At 34.4% G+C, this 21226-nt stretch overlaps 1 protein-coding gene across 1 annotated transcript in view; it reads left to right on the top strand.

Annotated features, from left to right (window-relative positions):
- UBE2H (ubiquitin conjugating enzyme E2 H) overlaps window positions 1-21226 on the top strand; it is a 133424-nt gene that overhangs the window by 87017 nt on the left and 25181 nt on the right. The window contains exons 4-5 of the mRNA XM_031939048.1: window positions 17993-18032; window positions 19023-19075. Coding sequence (XP_031794908.1) covers window positions 17993-18032; window positions 19023-19075 — 93 coding nt within the window. The remainder of the gene's footprint in view (window positions 1-17992; window positions 18033-19022; window positions 19076-21226) is intronic.

Here is a 21226-nt window from a genome sequence, read left to right as displayed (position 1 = left end):
ACTGTATATTTCAAAAATGTTACTACTGGTCAATAAGCATGCATTTATTAAGCTCCCTACTATGTGAGAACTGTGTCTGCCTTCAGGAAGGAATTGACACAACTTCTACATATGTAAGTGTATAGAAAATAGAGCAATATTGAAGGGGATTGCTTCACAGTGCTCTGGGCGGGCATCAGGAGATTCCCTATGATTCTACTTTATGAAAGCATGAAGTAGCAGCAATAAGTCACCTATAGCCAAGGGTATCACTTGTGCTTGTGCTTGAATTCCTATTGTGGGGTTCATCGTTATGGGGCAGATAATACTTTGTAAGCAGAAGTCCTCTGCAAGGGAGAGAGACTTGTGAATTTATGCTCCTGCAATTTGTCTCCATTACATTTGATGTTTCTATATTGGAGCTCCTTCAACCCAGAAGAGGAGGACATTAGCAACTGGAGGAATCAGGGAAGACCTCCTGTGGATGGTACTTGAGCCTAGTGTTAAAGGAGACCAAGGATTTTTAAGAGAATGGAGGTGATGGGGAAGTGACGACACATTTTAAAACATTGTGCTAGGCACTGTGGGAAGATGCTTTACTTTGATATATCTATCATCTTATAAGTATGAGAATTCTCTCTAGAAAAGTAGACTTCAGTCCCTTTACACGTTCATTTCCTATACAGTTTTGATACTTCTCAGTATAAAATTGAATGGAATTCTAAAGTTGTTCTCACTGGTGTCCACCTAAAATGCTAGAGGCTTCAGGTTCTTTAAATATACTGATAATGATTGATGACAACAAGAACCCTAATAATAATATATCAATGACTAGGATTTATATGGCACGTTTAAGGTTTGCAAGGTACTTTACAAATATTAACTTATTTGATCCTCACAAAAATCCTGGGAGTTTAAGTGCTATTATCTCCATTTTTCAGATTGGGAAACAAAGGCATTCAGCAATTTGTGGCTTAACCAGGATCACTGAGTTAATAAGTGGCCTCTGCTGGTCAGGAAAAGCTGGGATTTGAATTCAGGTCTTCCTACTTCCACCTCAATATTCATCCACTCCTCTACTTCTCTTTGCCCTGGTGTCCATATCATCCTGTAAACCAGTGTTGGTATGCCTTGCCCTCTATATTGACCCATCTTAAATGTTTCTTGGTGATATCTGTTATGCCATCTCACATGAAAGTCACCATTTGATAATATAGTACATTACTTACTTCTGTTTTGTGTCTTTCCACTGTCCTTTATGTCTATAGCAATTTTGGTTCTTCAGAGGTTTGTGGTGATTCACACCCCTACAGGATTCCTGAAGAAAATAGAAAGCTAAATTAGACAGGGACTTAGACCTTAAGGAACTTAGAATATTTATCACTTTGTAGCTATGGGGAAATGTGTTCTGAATTCCAAATAGACTTTAAAAAATGAAGTTTTGGAACACAGCTGATCTGTGTGCTGTCAATATGTATTGAATGTGAAACCTCTGTGTTTTTTGCTTCTGGACTGTTAGTGTGCTAGTAGGTCCTCTTAAAAAATGAATCAGTCCATGGATAGTATATTGATAACTTTACTACTGCAAAGCTAAGCAAGTGACAGGTATAGTTCACAATGGGATTCCACAGTACGAAAGAGTGATCCAAAAGATCCAGAAGAAAATACAAATAGTTCTACAATGTAACTTTTTTAAAAATGTATAACATTTTTAGCCAAAAACAAACAAAAACCTTGGAGTAATAAGTCCACTGTAAAGTTGTTTTAAATAATGAATGGATTTTGACATAATATATTAACACTAATGTGAGTTAAAAACAAGGGAAATCTTTAAAATTAGGGTAGATAATTGATTTGAATTTATTTGATGTATATTGGCCTCTTGATTGAGTGACCTCAAAATTCCTCCCAAAATATTCAGTTCTATAATCCTCTCTCTTAGTGATAACCACATCTTTAACTTAAAGCTTTTTATTTGAGTAATCATAGTCATAGATGCTTGTTAGTCTTATCAATGAAAATAGGAAATGATAGTATCTTTAGAATATTATCTTCAGATTGGACTTTGACCACCTATGACATACAATTTTGATTCTAGAATAGAAATCTTACAGCTTTTGGAGGAATAAACAGTTCCTGAATTTTTCCATTATTTTTGTTTTTCCAGCCAGAAATTACATACCACAGAGCTTTGTTTTATATGCCAACAAACTCAGCATCACACTTGAAAAGTTTATTGCTATATTATCTTGTTTACCACTATTTTCTTTTAAACTTCTGGTTGCAACATTAATCAGAGAAACTTCTCCAGCTGCTTTCTTAGGAAGCATGAACTTAGGGGACATTTCACTCAGTGAGCCTTGAGAATATAGGCCAGTATTATAGGGAACTATGTCACTTTAATGGATTTGACATGTAGTTTAAAAATGAAGCCCTTACTGATGTACTATATTTTCCAGAAAACAGAGTGGATTTCCTGATCTTTGAGCCAAAGCAGTTCTGGAGATTTAGGGATAAATTGAAAAGCAAAATTGAAAGCAAAACTATACAAGCTCACCTCCACAATATGTTTTATTTATGATCAAAGAAGTCCTTTCTATTTCCAATTACTTTACTGATTAGATAACATTGAGATATAAATTATATTGGCAGTTTACTGCTTTTCAGTGTAAGGTCATGAGTTAATGGTTTATGAATGTGATTGTACTATAGAAATTGATAATTATAAATTCTTACATTTCTTGAATTATTTTTAAGCATTTTATTTTCAAAACATATGCATGAATACTTTTTCAGCATTGACCCTAGCATAGCCTTGTGTTTCAGATTTGTCCCTTCTTCCCCCCATCCCCTCCTAGATGGCAGGCAATCTAATATATATTTATACATATACATATACATGTTATACATATACAATATACATGTTAAAATACATGTTGAATCCAATATGTATAAACATGTATACCATTCTCTTGCACAAGAAAAATCAGATCAAAAAGGAAAGAAAATGAGTAAGAAAACAATGGAATGAGAATATTATGTTGTGATCCACTTTCAGTTCCCACAGTCAGTCTTTTCTCTTGAGAACTTTTTAAAGAAGCTTTTTGTTTTCTTGTTTTTGCTTCACTTTCAGTACTAGCAATTTAATTCAGACTTTCCTAGATCATATGAAAGAATACTTAGTGGTATTCCCAGTAAGATTAAGCTTATATTTTAAAAAATCTTACATCATTCCTTAACCAGTTTATCTTTATTATACTATTGGAGTGCTTGTTTGAAAGCTTAAGACAAGTCACTTTAAGCATAGCTTAAGTGTTCTTAGGAATCTTTAACTAGACAAATTAAGTTTTTAAGAAAAGGTTGGACTAGATCTCAAACGTCACTTTCAGTGTTTCAACAGGTGAAATGCAAGGATAGTAGCTTGAATACTTTGTTGTTGCCTGGGTTGCACTGGTATTCACATAATATTGAGGGAAAGCCCACAGAATATTGAGTGGACCACTTCTCTCTTTTGTCAAGGATGCATGGGGGAAGATGACAAGAATTACAAGATGAGGTAGAGGTAGGTTGTTCTTTTAATTGAATGGAGTGGCACAAATAAGATAAATCACAGCTCCATTGAAGTGTTCAGAACTAGTTCAGAAGAAGTGTGAAGACTTAAAAATTCTGGACTACTTTTAAAGTTAGTTTAATCATCCAACCATTTATACTAAGTATACTAGGACTTTTGTATATGTGTATTTCTGATTGTACATAGGCATGTCACAGATACATTGTAAAAACCCACAGTATGGTTCCAGACTATTGCAATCAAGAGAATATGTAATAAAGTGAGTCACACAAATTTTTTGTGTTCTCACTGGGCATAAAAATTAGTTTATATTATATGGTAATCTGTTAAGTGTGTAATAGTATTATGTCCAAATACACATACCTTATAAAAAATACTTTGTCTCCCCCCAAAAACAACTACTACTAAACATAAGCCTTGAGTGAATCATAATCTTTTTGCTGGTGAAGTATCTTGCTTCCATGTTGATGACTGCTGACTAATCAGAGTGGTGGTTGTGAAAGGTTGGGTTGCTGTGACAACTTCTTTAAAAAGATAATGTTGAAGTTTGCCACGTTAATTGATTTTTCCTTCCACTTGAACACTTAAAAGCCATTTTAGAATTATTAATTGACCTAATTTCAATATCATGTTTCTGGGAATAGGAAGGCCCAAGAAGAGAAAGAGAGATGAAATGACTGGATGGTAGAGCAATCTGTAAACAAACAACATTTATCTATTAAGTTTGCCATCTCATATTAAACAACTAATATATAATGAACAGATCACCTTAACATATAACAATAATGAAAAAGTTTGTAATATTATAAGAATTACAAAAATATGACTCAGACATAATATGTGTAACATGCTGTTGGAAAAATGGTACCTCTATACTTGCTGAATGCAGAGTTGTCATAAACCTGCAATTTGAAAATATATATATATATCTTCAAAGTGCAATACAGTGAAGCATAGTAAAATGACCTATACCTGTACCCATTGTATGTCAGATTATCTATTTCCTTCTAGAAATTGACATGTCTTTTTAATTTTGCCATAGGCCATTGATTATGCAATCTTATCACTCAGTATAGATTAGTTACTATTTCACTGGCAGTGGGTATCCTTTAATTTATGAGTTTGTTACAATTTTTGACATTCTTCTTTTTTTTTTTTTTTTTTTTTTTTAAATTTAATAGCCTTTTATTTACAGGATATATACATAGGTAACTTTACAGCATTAACAATTGCCAAACCTCTTGTTCCAATTTTTCACCTCTTACCCCCCCCACCCCCTCCCCTAAATGGCAGGATGACCAGTAGATGTTAAATATATTAAAATATAACTTAGATACACAATAAGTATACATGACCAAAACATTATTTTGCTGTACAAAAAGAATCAGACTCTGAATTATTGTACAATTAGCTTGTGAAGGAAATCAAAAATGCAGGTGTGCATAAATATAGGGATTGGGAATTCAATGTAATGGTTTTTAGTCATCTCCCAGAGTTCTTTTTCTGGGTATAGCTAGTTCAGTTCATTACTGCTCCATTAGAAATGATTTGGTTGATCTCGTTGCTGAGGATGGCCTGATCCATCAGAACTGGTCATCATCTAGTATTGTTGTAGAGGTATATAATGATCTCCTGGTCCTGCTCATTTCACTCAGCATCATTTTGACATTCTTTTTAAAAATATCACTAACTTCAATTCATATATTCGTATCAGTGATAACTATGTTCATATCATTAAGCTTCCTTTTCCTCCATTTCCAGATGAAATTTTAAAAGTAAAGTGTTTCAATTTTCATTTTATGTTAGAAGGGGAAATCATATATTCATTGGCATAGTAATTTTAAATCAAACCTCATATTTAGATAACCATATGGTTTGAGACTTGGAAAAGAAGTTAAAGATTAACTAGTGTTAAATTCTCTCATTTTACACTTGTGGAAACTCAGGCCCAGAAGGGTAAAACTTAACCTTTGCTCAAGGTTTTACAGTTTGAAGCAGAAGTAAAATTTATATTTTCAGCCAGACATATAATGCTCTTCCAAATGTAATCATAACAGTTTTGTCACCAATATATTAAACAAGTCCTTTCTCAATCAATTCAATATTTGGCTCTTCCTCTTCATTCCATGTCTTGACCTCATTCTAGGAGACTTTAATATAGTTGATGTTTCTTCAAACACTGTCCTATTCCATTTCCTCAGCTTGTATGACCTCCTTTACTTCAGTTATACATTAGGACATTTGTACTCTTGAATTTGCTCAAGGTGCTTTATTTCACTTTCATGTTCAGCAAATCTAAAAACCTATTTTGATAACTAGATTTCTGTATATTTTCTTTGTTATCCTGTGTATTTTACTTTATATATTTAAAAAGATTCTGAGAAGGCATCCATGGGTATTACTAGATTGTCATGATCTGTCAGGTAGATAAATAATTTTCAGATGATCTCTCCTGGATCTATTTTCCATGTCATTTGTTTTTTCAATGAGATTTTTTTTCTATTTATTTTTTCATTTTTTTCCTTTTGCTTTATTATGTCTTGGTTTCTCATAAAGTCATTACCTTCCATTTGCTCAATTCTAAATTTTAAGAAATTATTTTCCTGAGTGTTAAATATGTTGCAGCATATCCTAGATACACAGATATGTGTGCAGAACCGAATATTTCTCTTGTTACACAGGAAGAATTGGATTCAGAAGGTAAAAATAACCCTGGAAGAAAAACCAAAATGCAAACAGTTTACATTCATTTCCCAGTGTTCTTTCTTTGGGTGTAGCTGCTTCTGTCCATCATTGATCAATTGAAACTGAGTTAGATCTTCTCTTTGTTGAAGAAATCCACTTCCATCAGAATACATCCTCATACAGTACTGTTGTTGAAGTATGTATAATGATCTCCTGGTTCTGCTCATTTCACTTAGTGATGTCTGTGTCTGTGCTTTGAGTCTGTTAATTTTTAAAACAGACACAGACACACTAGCATTCCAGTAGAATGAAAGCTTCCTGTGTCCCCAGCCTAGTGCTTTCTCAAATGGCAGGCACTTAGTAAATATAATTCACTGGAAATGCAGGACCAGCCTTTGTGGAAACAGAGGTAGGTGTGTGTGTCTGTGTGTTTGTGTCTGTGTTTGGATATGCTCACACAGTGTCTATTATGGGTGGCTAGTACCTAATGAGTCCAGATCAATGGCTTTGATCTCCAAGTAAGCCAGTTAATTTTGTTCTGATCTGCACCTCCTACCAGTGGGACAGAATGTGGTCAGATCACTGAAAATCCAGTGGTAGTGGTGGATGAGTTATTTTTCTTGTTTAGACCTTTACTTCCATCATTGTAACAAAGCTCCCAGTGAGGAAACTTTACCAGTATGGCTCCCCACTGTTTTTAGATTTGTGGTCTTAGAGAGTTTTCTGGCACATTGGGAGGTAGAGGAACTTACAGAGCCTATAGTGTCAAAGGCAAAAGTTGGAGGGTCATCCAGACTCCATGGCTTTTCCTCCATCTGGTACCCTGCACCACCTGTTGGGTTAGTGATAACATATAGGAAAGGCTGTATTTATCCTTCAGAGGAGAAGAAAAGCCAATGGGAATATGTTATTTTTTGTATTCTCAGCAGATTTGGTAATGGTTGTTTGAACTTTAAGTTAGGAGGCCTGTTATTGTTTGAAGGTAACTGTGGTGACTTCAGTCTTCTTTCATTAGTACTATATCTGCATTTAAGTCAATATCCCTGTATTTTTCCCCATATTCCTGCATTTTACCTGTAATATTTGGATGTGCTTTTGATATTCTGAACTTTGCTACCTCAACTCAGCTGCTTCTTCATTCTAATACTTTCCTCGGTACTTGGGGCCATCTTACCCTAAAACAGCCCTTCTCTAATGGTAAGCTTCTTCTGTTTTTATATTCTGTATTTTGTGATGGGCCTCCATTTTGAGGACAACCTAGACTGATTATGCTTTGGTCTTTCCCTTCTGAGTTTCTGATTCTTCAGCCTGCACTACCATGCCCTCCTGCATGCATGGGTCTTGAAAATCTCCAGATTTGAAGTATCTTCTCTCTTTTTGACTTCTCTCACTAGAGCAGAACTTTATTTCCTATTCTCAACCCCTTTTTGCCAAAGAAAGATTTAAGCAACCCCAGTTGCTTATATATAATAAATATAATATATTTATATATATTATATATATATGTATTATATATATATATAATAAATAAATATAAATAATAAATAAATGTGTCATTAAAATAGGTATATACATCAAACATTTGCTGATGATAAATCATAATTTTCAACCTCCATATTTAGTTACTTGGCCCCATATAGGGTCTCAAACCACAGTTTAAGAAGCTTTGCATTAGAATGTAAATTCCTTATGAAACAAAGACAATCCTTTTGCTTGTGTTTTTATCTCTAGGGCTTAGTCCAACCACTGATGCATAATAAACACTTAAATGCTTCTTGTTTTGCTCCCTCTTGTTTTTGTAAGGTACATTAATGGTAAGATCCAAGCTAGTGCCCTTCTAATATTATTTTTCTTTAGGAAGAAAGTTTAGTTACATCTGCCATTGGAACTGAAGTTCTGAGGCAGAAACTAAAATTGTGGCCAAAACATTATATAAAACAGATGAGAAAGCATTTATCCTTTCAACAAATTAGTTTGATTCCAAATAATGTTTTCTTTATTCCAAATGCAGGTTATTGTCATAACTTGTTTTTATATACTTAGACCTGCAAATAGAATTCTTTGACTTAAACTTGCATTGCAAAACAATATTCTGGTCCATTTCCAAATCATAGGCCTATTTTATTTCTGTATTACTAAGCTTGGTTTATTTTTTTAGTATTTGGTCTGATTATTATAAAATGAGATTTTGAATTTCTTAAGTCATTAGTCTGTTCTGTCCCTTTGCAATTCACCTCATTCTGAATGAAGTTGGTGCCTTTTAACATGTAAGTAATTAGTAGTCGTATTTAATTGCTTTACCATTAAAAAATGTTCCGTACTCTAGGTTACTGTAACCCCTCCAATAAAAATTTAAGACTTAAAACTTGTTTGTGCCATACCAGGTATCTGTGAACCCAGTCTCTGGAGTTACTCGGAGCTCACTGCTTTATACCAGATCTTCCCCTGAGATTAGGCATGAGAATAGGCTGAAATATATAACTTGTTTTTGCCATGACTTAGCATGTTTTTATTCACCTACTGTTGTTCCAGTTTGCTAAAAACTTGAGTCATGTGATTTTTTCCACTATAAATGAAAAAAAGTGTTCCTCTGTCCAACAGTTATCATCTGTCATAGCTTATTCAGTTTTCATCCCAAAAATGAGAGAGAAAGGTGGCTTTAAAGTCAGCTTTCCTAATAAATAACTAAATAAATAAGTCAGCTTTTTCTTCCCCTTCTTCTTTTTCTTCTAAGTGATTAAATCTGATCCCCAAAATACTTAATCAGAAAATTCTTAAGAAGTTCTGGATTTCAGCTGTTCATTGAAAAACACCATTATAAAATGCCTGGCAGGGAGGAAAATGTCACACCACAGAGATTTTAAGAAATGTTAGTTTTCATTTAGCTTGCCTGCATAAAGTAGTTTTAAAAAATGATTGCCTTAAAACATCATCTTCAAAACATCCTGATTGCATGGAAATAAATGTTGGGAAAACTTCTTTGTGGCAAACTTATATAGTTAAAGAGGTGACAGCATGCCAGGGGGAACATGTTCAGTCCTGAGAATGTTCCTTCTCTGAATTCCCGTTTCCTTCTTTTCCCTCTTCTCCCTCTCCAGAGGTTTCACTGCTGATGCTATTATCCAGAACCCAAAAAAAACCCCAAATTCCATAGATACTGCTCATTGCTTGGTGAGAACAAATAAAAAGAAAAATGTTTGTTTTGGACATTTTTTTTGGTCATTTTGTTTAATATAATGAAAGAAAATAACCTTAACCCACAAAGTATTTTTGGCAAGTGTTAACTTGTTCTTTATAACTCTTGTTATGGCTATCAGTTTTTTAACTATCTTGTTAGGATATCTAAAAATCTAAATGATTAGGTAAGCATATGCTTATTTATATTCCAGGCAATTTTAATTTTGTGGGTTGTATTCTTATGAAAACTTTTAATTATAAAGATTTCTCAAATTCTGTCCCCTTAGATCTTCTATCAAGGAAGGAGAAACTACTTTAGTGTTCTTCAAACCATTTTAAAGATTTGAGTATCCCAGCTATGAATGGGCAAAAGTGTGCATAGGAAAATAGTAGTGTAAAGGGGAATCTTATTTATCTTGTGCTTGCTCTGATGTGGCTGAAATGGGTATATTTGCATTATAGAAAAACTAGCATTTACTTTCTAAATTATTTCAAAGTGCATACTCAGTGAATGAATGAATGATGGATGATTTTCCTTATACCTTTAATTTTGTGGCTCTTGATGAAAGCTGGCTTCCCTGGATGCTCTCTTTTACATTGGGTACATTTTCACTCCTGTTTTCACTTCACCCTCTGCCCCCCTTTCTCTTCTTCCTCCTCATTGGTTATCATTGGGATGTTAAATTATGCCTTAGTCCCCATTGCTACTCCACACCATTGTTATTCAGTAACTTTTTTTCTTGGGAGTGGCTTTTATTCATATCTCCCAGCTAACAAGATACCAGTGGCTGTGTTCTGCCAACCACAGAGGGGACCCATTCCTTTTTTGCCCACTGAATTCAGTTCCTGGCTAGCTCCTGTCAGTGCAACCTTCCTGGTGCCTCTTTTCAGCAATTTCTAGCCCCTTTAGGTCTGTGGGGGCATTGGAATGTTCCTCTCCAACTCTAGGCTCTTGCTCTAGCAGCATTACTCAGTGACCTCTCCTTAAGAAATTCATTCCACTCATATTCAGTTATTTTGGCAGCTGTTGAATGCTTCCTTTCTGGACACACTGCTTCCTGCCCCCATACTAGGGAACTTCAACATAAAAATTAATTCTGTCAAATACCCTAATCTGTCATGTCCTTAATTTACTCATTTCCTATGACTCCACCTCAGCTATAGGTCACCTCAGATCTTGCCATCATTCACAATTATTCCACTTCCATCTTCATAAACTCTGAAATTTTTCTTAATAATCTTAGTGATGTTCCACTTCTATCTTTACTATGCTTACAACATCAAACTCTCTTCTTTGTGTTTATTGTAACCATTCATCCCTCAGCTCTTCTTTTCTTTCCCAGACCATCATTATCTTTATCTCCCTCTTTTCCCCATTTTGTCACCTTGATGAACTATCCAGCTCTACTGTATCCTTCTCTACTCCCTTCTCCAGCTATTATTGATATTTTTTGGTTTGTTCCCATTATCTTCTGCCTGCATTCCTTCTCAAGTGCTAGTGGATGGACCTAGAGAAAATCATGAGACCATGCTATGCACTACAAATTTGTTATATAATCTCTTCTGGGCCTTTATGGATGCAAAACTGCCCTTTTACACCTCCATAATTAAATTCACTGTCCCACTCACCATAGCTGCTCTTCTAGATCTTTTTATTTTTCCTCAAGCCTTCCATAACTGCTCTTTTCTCTCCCCATTTAGCTGCATTTTTTTCTCATTAGTATTTTATTTTTCCCAAAAAAATGTAAATATGGTTTTCACCATCAATTTTTGTAACATTTTGTGTTCTAATTTTTCTTCCTTATCTTCCCCTTCTCCCCAAGACAGCAAGCAATTTAATAGGGTTAAACATGCGCAGTTCTTTTAAACATATTTCCACATTTGTCATGTTGTGCAAGAAAAATCAGGCCAAGAGGGAAAAAGCCACAAGAATGGAAAAAGCACCGAGGTTAAAAAAAAAAAAAAAAAAAAAAAAAAAAAAAAAGGTTAAAATCCTGTTTTGATCAAATTCTCCATAGTTCTCTCTCTAAATGCAGATGGCTCTTTCCAATACAAGTCTATTAAAGTTGCCTTGAATTACTGCATTGCAGAGAAGAACCAAGTCTATCACTGTTGATCATCATAATTTTGTTGTTACTATGTACAATGTTCTCCTGGTTCTGCCCATTTCACCCATCAGCTGAAAGGCCTGTCTCATATTCCACTGGAAAAAACCCAAGTTTTTTCTCAAGACAATGTCCTTATTCCTTCTTCTGATCCCATCTCCCAGAAGCCTTCTGTTGTTATCTCCTCCTTCATATTCCCATCTCCCTTTGTTGTGCATGTGATACCCTCTCTTTAGCAGATTGCCATCCCCCACACCCGCTTTCTCTTTGCACACAACTTCTTTACTGTCTACAAGCAGCCTTGTGTCTTAACCCATGCCCCAAACTCCTCAGTTGGTCTGTCTGTCCGATTAGTTACCACCTCACACCTCTCTTTTGTGGCTACATTTGAGAAGGTCATCGACATGGGCATCTCCCCAGGCCGCCTTCCCACCTTGTCATTCAACCAAACGTCAGCAGTCTTGTTTTGGTTGCCAAATCTGATGGCCCCTTCTCCATTCTTGTGCTCTCTGAAGCCTTGACACTGCTGCTGCCCCTCAGGGATCCTCCATGCTCTCCTCTCCAGGTTACTCTTGTTCCTTCATTGTTTCCCTTGTTGGATCTTCCTCCACGTTGTGACTCCTCCTGTGTCTGGGGGTGCTTCAGACAGTGCTCTGTGTTGGGCCGCCTTCCTTTCTCCTTCTTCCCTGTTTCACTTGGTGGTCATCACCAGTTGATTTTCAGAGGTGGTCTCGATGTTGATGGTTTTAGATCTCTAACTGCCCCTAATCTCTCACCTGGCTTTTGCATCATCTTTTCTCCCTTTAGAGATTTGGAATCGGCTCTGCCGGCCATCTGCCAGGCTGCCTCTCTTCCCAGTGACCCAGGCCCTCTACTCTTATCCCCTTGCACTGTGTTACTTTCTGTATCCAGTCTGTTACTACATTCTTTGAATTTTTATTTTCATGATACCTCTCCTATACACCCTTCTCTCCTGACACTGCAGCCAATTTGGTGCAGGCCCTCGTCACCTCTCACCTGGATTATTGTCATAACCTGCTTTTTTATTTCCCTTCCTCAAATCTCCTCAAATCTTGTTCCATCTTCTACTCGGCTATCAGAATAACCTTTCTAATCATGTACACCCCTGCCCTGCCCCTCTCTTCTTTCATTAAATTCTAGTTCATGCTTGTCCCTTTCAGGATCAAATATAAAGATTAAGTATAAATTCCTCAGTTTGGCTTTCAAAGCTCTTCAGAACCTGGTTCCCTCCTTCCAGGCTTGTTATACCTTAACCTCCCCCTCCCACATTCCCCAGTACTCTGCTGGGTTGTGGCACCTGCAACCTGCATCTTGGCTGTTCCTCAAAGACATTCCATCTTCCAACACTGGGCATTTTCATGGAAGCTCTCTTCCTTGTCGGGAGTTCTCTACTTCCTCATTCTTGGCTTCTGGCTTCCTTTAGGTCCCAGCTAAATTTCCATCTTTTGTTAGAAGCTTTCCCTATTCTCCCTTAATCCCTAACCTCTGTAACCTCTAATCTCATTGAGAGCAGAGACTGGCTTTTTCTTTACGTTTCTAGTGCTTAGCATTGTGTCCAGCACATAGTAGGTCCTTGAAAGTGCTTATTGATTCTTTAGAACATATCTTTTCCTAGATCTATTAACTGAGAATATTTTCAGTGAAAAGAAATGTTTAAAAAATCTCATCTGATACTTTAAGCAAAATTATCCAATACAATGATTTACATTTTATGCCACCTAATGCTAGTTAGACATTACGTTTTCCACATACTCACTTAAAAGTAATTTGAGCCCCAGAGAAAATATGTAATATGATGATTACAGGTTTGCACTTAGTGCTTCTGAGTTTGAATCCTGTCTCAGGTGCTTCCTTTCTAGGCAGTTCATCGGCCTGTAAATCTGATTTAATAATATTTAGGCTATCTGTTTCACAGGATTGTTATGAGGATCACTTTGAAAAACATTTGTGTAGTGCTATGAGAAAGTCCATTGCTAGTTCATAACCCTACATAAAGTTGAGTCTGTTACTTGGCATAAATGGTTTTGGAGAATAGTGTGCTTTATACTCTACCAAAATACAGTATGGTTTAGGGATTTGCCTAAAAACCTACTTTGGCCGAGAGGAAATGAATATAATAATAGTATGCCATTTCCAAGGTTCTTATAGTAGCTCGGATTGCTTCCATTCCTGTTAAAATATTTAAAAAGGTACAAAGCCTATCTTGTGCTTTTGAGTTTAGCATACCATCCTCTGGTTCTACAGCTAGAAAAAATTATGCTGAGTCAGTGGCCTTGTTATCAAAGGTTAGTTCTTGATATTCAGCAAGAGACCCTTACTCTTAATTCATTGCTCTACTTAGCATAACATGTTTAGATAATGTTTGTAAATTAATCAAAACATCTGATCTTAATTTTATATTAGGTTTTTGAGCCAATCCAAATCTCTCAAATGTATTTTGAGAGATTTTCTGTTTATTGTAGAGTTTGATCATTCTTCTCTCTCCTTTCCTTCTCTCCCTTTTCCCCAGTTGTTTAGAGGTCATTTCAGTTGTTTCTTGTTTCAGATGTTTGGTGTTTTTGGTACAGAAGAATATTGACAGATTTGATTGTTAAAATCAAATTGACAAGTTAAAGTAATTTAGAGGGGGAAAAGTTTTCCAGGCTTAGATGCAAAACACTGATGAAACAGAACAATTTAAAAATGAAGGCAGTCCTTTTAGAAACATCTGTTTCCTGCAAATATGACTTTGAAAAGTCCAAGACTCCTGTGGAAAATGATTTCCTAAAATGGTGACTTAAATTGTTAATATTTCATTTTCCTTGATTGATTCAGGCTGCTATCCAAAAATTTTGATTTAGCAATCCCATTGGTGAGGAGACTTTTTTTCCTTTTTCTTTTTGGTCTAGGATAAATTTTTTTTAAAAATATTTTTATTTAAAGTTTTGAGTTCCCAATTTTATCCCTCCCTCCAACTTTTCCCCCCTCCTTGAAACAACAGAAAGCAATTAGATAGGTTATACATTAGCAATTATGTAAAATATATTATTTTGAACAAGAAGCCTTTCAATTAAAAGAAAAATGAAAGAAAGTGATAAATAGCATGTTTCAGTCTATATTTAAACAATATCAGCTTTTTTTCTGATGCTGGATAGTATGATTCACCATTAGTCCTTTGGGATAGGACAGGCTTTTTTTAAAATAGCTTTTTATTTACAAGTTAATGGGTAATTTTACAACATTGACAATTGCCAAACCTTTTGTTCCAATTTTCCCCCTCTTTCCCCCCATCCCCTCCCCCCAATGGCAGGTTGACAAATACTGTTAAATATGTTAAAGTATAAATTAAATACAATATAAGCATAAATGTCCTAACAGTTATTTTGCTGTACAAAAAGAATCAGACTTTGAAATAGTGTACTTTTAGCCTATCGAGGAAATTAAAAAAAAAAATGCAGGTGGACAAAAATATCGGGATTGGGAATTCTGTGTGTCATCCATCTCCCAGAGTTCTTTCCCTGGGTGTAGTTGGCTCAATTCATTACTGCTCTATTGGAACTGATTTGGTTCATCTCATTGCTGGAGATGGCCACATCCATCAGAATTGAAGGACAGGCATTCTTAACCTGGAATCTACAAACAGATTTTTCAGGAGTTGTGAAACTTGAATAAGCAAAATAATATATTTTCACTAACCTGCAACTGAAATCTAGCATTTCCTTCAGTCATGAATGTAGACAAGTCATTTTTCTTTCTTTTTTTAAATAATAGCTTTTTATTTTCAAAATATATGCAAAAATAATTTCCAACATTCATCCTTGCTGCAAAACCTTGTGTTCCATATTTTTCTCCCTCCCTTCTCCCTACTCCCTACTTTCCTCCCATAGACAACAAGTAGTTCAATATATGTTAAACGTATAGGAAGAATATGGCTTGAGGTAACATATTTGAGAAGCTGTCAGTAAATCAGGGTAGCTTGACTATATTCTACTTGGAGGGTATAGTGAAAAGTTGAAAGGAAGTAGGTTATCTAAATTTGCCTCTTCTTACCCTCTTTTTCTTATCTTTAAGGAGGAAAAAAAAGGCTGCAAAGTTTTTTAAATCTAATAAAAGGTTATAAATTCTTAATTCAATGAATATCTCTTGTCCTTGTTAGATAAAAACATTTTCTTTTTTAGATAATCTTCATTGATTGTTAGATTGAAAATTCCATATGTGGCAGGAAATAATCTGAAAATTCTAGGACACTTTTTAAAAATGTACTGACCAATAAATATTTATTTTAGTATTGACTAAGTCAGCTTTAATTTTTTTTTTAAACTTTGGGGATCAAAAGTTATTTGATTAATATGGTGTCATGTATATAGAGTGAGAAGCTTGCTGCATAGTGGATAAGTGCCCCAATTAGAAAGACTTTGTTTCTGATATTTAATATCTCTATGATGGATCTTAACCTCTAAGTTCAACAACACTCTAATATTAAGAACTATTTCAGATTTTCATTGGCGAAAAGGGTTTTCTCAGTTTTTTAATACACATGACTTCACTGTTACTTTTCTTCCTTTCTCCTTCCAAAATAATAACCACCAAAAAACCCAGTAATAACAGAAAGGAAACAAAGTATAAAAAATAAAGGCTACATTAGGGATGTCCAAATGGGTAGATTGGGGTTAAATGTTGCTGAAAGTAGGTGATGATTTTAAACTTTTGAACATAGGATGAATCTAGTCAAAGTAAGAGAGAACACTATTATAATGTAATATCAAATTGGGTATTGGATCTTGATTTGCCTAAAAATTGATGATAACCAAAGACAAACTAACTGAAAAATTATAACACTAGTTTTAGTTGACTAAGAAATTTTTTTCATCGGAGTATTTATTGTGAACCATATTTCGGGGAGGACATCAACAAGTTGCATATGTGTCAAGAGGATAGCAATCAGAATGCCAAAGGCAAAGAAGATCTTGCCATACAAAAATTAGTTGATGGAACTAAGGATGTTTAGTTTGAAGATGATAATTTTCACATCATTCCTTTTCTAATAAAGATTATCTGGAAATCCTTGAAGAGCTATCCTGTGCAAGAGGGAATAAATTTATTCTGCTTGTGACTCCTTCTCCTGCCATGAACAATTGATGGAAGTTTCAGAGAAACATATTTTGGCTTTTCAGGATCTTATACCTTGGCTCCAGAATACGTGTTCCTGTCAAACTTGTTTACTTGGTATTCCCTGAATACCAATACATTTTGACTTCCATGCTTGCAATGCACTCCTCTTTCTGATTCTTAGACCCTCTGCCTTCTCCCCCCCTGCTTCTTTCGTGACTGAACTAACTTACTGTATTCTATGGAGTGTCATTCTTGATCCCATTAGTTGTTAGTGATTTCTCCTTTCTCAAATTATTATGTATTTCCTTCGCTGTATGGGTAATTTGTCTCCCTGAATAAAATGTAGGTCCTTAAAGGCAGGAAGTATTGTTTTGTCTTTTAGTCCTCAGTGCCTAACACTGTGTGCTGCATATGGTACACATTTAATAAGAGGTAGTTGGATTGAATGGAAGCAAGAATTTAACAATTAAAAAAAAAATCAGTTATCTTTAAGTATGTTTCAGGGGATAGTTTACTTCCCTCTTGGTGGAAATCTTTAGGAGTCTGAAAGACTACTTGTTCTGAATATTTGTGTAAAAAGTGGTGATGAGATGGAAAGGCTCTGCTTAGGTATGAGTTGGATGGGATGGGCTTTGAGGAACTCAGATATTGTCCTTCTCTATCATATACTTGTTAATCCAGAAGAATATAATAGAACTGATTGGTACCAAATTTAGCTGTTCACAAATTGAGTATTATTTTTATATAGAAAAAAATTAACTTTTTAAAGCCATTTCTCAAGACCCTGTAGTTTTTTTCAAACATAAATTTACACAAATGAGCATAATATAATTGAAGGATGTGTTTTAGTCCACTGAGTCATTGTCTCTTACTAAAGTTATCTGGCTGTTTTGAGGTTTGTAAAGTTGTTTAGTGCCAAGCCAATATATTTGGGTAGCCCCCATAAGGATCATCAGAAGGAGAAGTTAGTTAGTATTGAACACCAAATCTTTTTAATACATTTAGAAATTAGTATTGAACACCAGATGTTTTAATAGACTTCTTAGCAGTATGAAACTTTTAATATTTAGTATTATTTTCTTGAGGTATACCTTTTAAAAAACAAAACAACAACTTTGTTGAAAAGCATTTGTATATAGAAAACATCAGTTCTCCCTTCAAATATATTGGCTTGAAAAATTGTATATTATGTTTCTGTGGAGTTATCTTAATAACTTAGTAATAACAAACCTTTAGTATTAAAAAAATGGTATATTATCACATTTATTTAGAAGTGTTTGAAACTATTTGAGAGAACTCATTTTGAAATCTGCAAACTGTTCTTTGGATATTTTTTGCTACTAATTAACATTTCTTTTTACAGGATTCATGAATAAAATTTTCCATCCCAACATTGATGAAGCGTAAGTAAAAATTTCAAGTAGTTTAAAATTTTAGTAGGAAGCACTTTTAAGTTAGAGATCTTTCTGTTTTATTCTTAACAACAACAACAACAAAAAAGACAAAATAACCAAACAACTAAAAATGAAACACAAAGATATATTTTCAGAGACTACAAACATTTGTAATTGTAAATTGTGAGAGTTTGATACCCTAGAGGAGTTGGTTGTTAAGACCACTATGTAACTTATATTTTCTTCACCACCATAATTAGAGTTGTATTTACTTATATCTAATATAATAGTAGGATAGCTTATCTCATTCTCTTTACATAATTACATTGTCAGAAATCTTTTTGAGTTTCAAATTTCTTCCCTTTACCTCCCCCCCCCCCAATCCATTGAGAAGGAACATAATATAATGTCAATGATATATGTGAAATCATGTAAAACATATTTTCATATTAGCCATATCACCAAAAAAAATTTTTTTAAGTGGAAAAAAAAATACATTTTTCCCTCTTGTACTCAGTTCATCAGCTCTTTCTTTGGGGATTGAAATCGCTTTTTTCATCATGAGTCCTTTGGGACTGTCCTGGATCATTGTGTTGACTAAGAGTAGTCAAGTCTTTCACAGTTGATCATCATTCAATGTACTTTTTTTTTTTTTAAACAATCCTGTTAATGAAAATAAATGTAACTATAAATGGTTATAGTTGAGTCTCACTTTTACTGTCATTAAAGCAAATATATATGTGCATTTTCTTTTTAATTGTAGAGACCTTAAAACTCAGTAGTATTGCTCTGTTGTTTACATCCTTTTTGAGTGTATCTAATAAGCATCTCAACATTTGTTTTTTCTTCCATAAATACTTACTAAGCTGATCAAATTGTTTTATAAAATGATCAATTAAATAATAACAATAACCAAAATATGCTTCATTTTAAAATGAGAAATAAGAGTGCCCCGAGAGACTGAATTTCTTAAAATGTCACTCTTTCTGTCTTTTTCAGGTCAGGAACTGTGTGTCTAGATGTAATTAATCAAACTTGGACAGCTCTGTATGGTGAGTTTTTTAGTGGTATATCTCTGAATGTGTGATCATATATTTCTTAAAGAATGTTAATTTGGTTCTCTCATTTTATTTTTTTAAACATTTTGTTGGGAATTGTATTCCCATTTTATATACTTGGTTGGAAAAGATATTCATTAAAGATTATCTGGCCTATACCAAAGTATAAGTGTTAAAGTAATAATGTGACAAAAAAAATCTTAGTGTAAGGTCTGTATATATAGGGAGATAAACACATGATTTGTGTGAATTTCTGTAATCGTTTTTAATCCTACATCATCTCCTTTTAAATCTGGAAAATTCCTTTAGCGAAACATGTTTTTGAAAGCAATTATATCTCTAGGATAAAAATTGTCTATTTCATAGTGTACCCACCAGCCTTGTTTGGTTTCCCTTTAGGGTACAGTGATAGAGAAGATAATTTAGCCTGGGTCACCTATTCATCAAACATTTATCAAATATCTACTTTAGGCTAGATGCTGGAAATATAAAGACAAAAGCCAAATTCCCCCTTTATTTTACAGATTGTAGTACTAAGTTTTCATCTTTTCTAAATAAACAGTTATTTATTCAGTGCCTATGTACAAGATTATTTTTAACTGTTGGAAAAATAGAAGGGTAAAGGAGACATGGATTTTATTTTTATTTATGTGATTCTTTTTATTGTATTTTTTAATTAAAATTTCAATAGTATTTCATTTTTTCCAATTATATCGTTTTCAACATTTAGCCTTTGTGAGATTTTGATTTTTAGTTTTTTTTTTTCCCCTCCTATCCCCAAGACTACAAGCAGTCTGATGTAGATTTTACATGTACAGTCATTTAAAATATATTTTCATATTAATCATGTTGTGGAAGAAAAATTTAAAAAAAAGCAAAACCATGAAAGAGGAAAAAAAACAAAGAAAAAGGTGAAAATAGCGTGCATCAATCTGCATTCAGTCTCCATAGTTCACCTCTTTAGAGGTGGATGGCATTTTCTATTTCCATAATTGCCTTGGATCATTAGATTGCTGTGAAGAGCTAAATCCATCATAGTTGATCATCATATAACCTTTTTGTTGCTGTGTACAGTGTTCTCTTGGTTCTGCTCACTTAGCATCAGTTCGTGTAAATCTTTCCAGGCTTTTCTGAAATCCTGCTGATTGTTTCTTACAGAACAATCATATACCATAACTTATTCGCCATTCCCCAACTGATGGGCATCCACTCAGTTTCCAGTTCCCTGTCACTACAAAAAGAGCTGCTACAAACATTTTTTCATATGTGGTCTTTTCCCTCTCTTTTATGATCTATTTTGGGAACAGACTCAGTAGTGACACTGCTGGACCAAAGGAGATATGCACATTTTTATAGTCCTTTGGGCATAGTTCATAGAAGAGAGCCTCCCCCCCCCCAAAAAAAAAAAAAAAAGACAACTAAAAATATAGGGGTAACATGATTACAGAATTAAGAGAAATTCATTGTTATTCTTAAGTAGAAAGGATTCTTTTTGAAAAAGGCTCTCTGTTATTTACATTAAAGTGTCCTTATCTTTATCCAGGAGTAGTAGCCATTGCCTAAACCTGCTATCCTAGTTTTCGGGCCGAAGTACTGATTGAGAGTCAGTCAAGGAGGGAGTGCTGATTAGTAACAGTACTTTTGATCTTGGTTTTTCCTAGGTTTGCCATTCAAGAACTGATCATTTCTTTTTTTTTTTTTTTTTCTTTTTTTCTTTTTTCTTTTTTTTTATTTAATAGCCTTTTATTTACAGGATATATGCATGGGTAACTTTACAGCATTAACAATTGCCAAACCTCTTGTTCCAATTTTTCACCTCTTACCCCCCCACCCCCTCCCCTAAATGGCAGGATGACCAGTAGATGTTAAATATATTAAAATATAACTTAGATACACAATAAGTATACATGACCAAAACATTATTTTGCTGTACAAAAAGAATCAGACTCTGAATTATTGTACAATTAGCTTGTGAAGGAAATCAAAAATGCATGTGTGCATAAATATAGGGATTGGGAATTCAATGTAATGGTTTTTAGTCATCTCCCAGAGTTCTTTTTCTGGGTATAGCTAGTTCAGTTCATTACTGCTCCATTAGAAATGATTTGGTTGATCTTGTTGCTGAGGATGGCCTGATCCATCAGA

The sequence above is a fragment of the Sarcophilus harrisii genome, chromosome 5 (assembly GCF_902635505.1).
Source record: "Sarcophilus harrisii chromosome 5, mSarHar1.11, whole genome shotgun sequence".
NCBI lineage: Eukaryota > Metazoa > Chordata > Mammalia > Dasyuromorphia > Dasyuridae > Sarcophilus > Sarcophilus harrisii.
The sequence above is the reverse complement of the archived record's forward strand: the minus strand, read 5'-3'. Positions and strand labels throughout refer to the sequence as shown.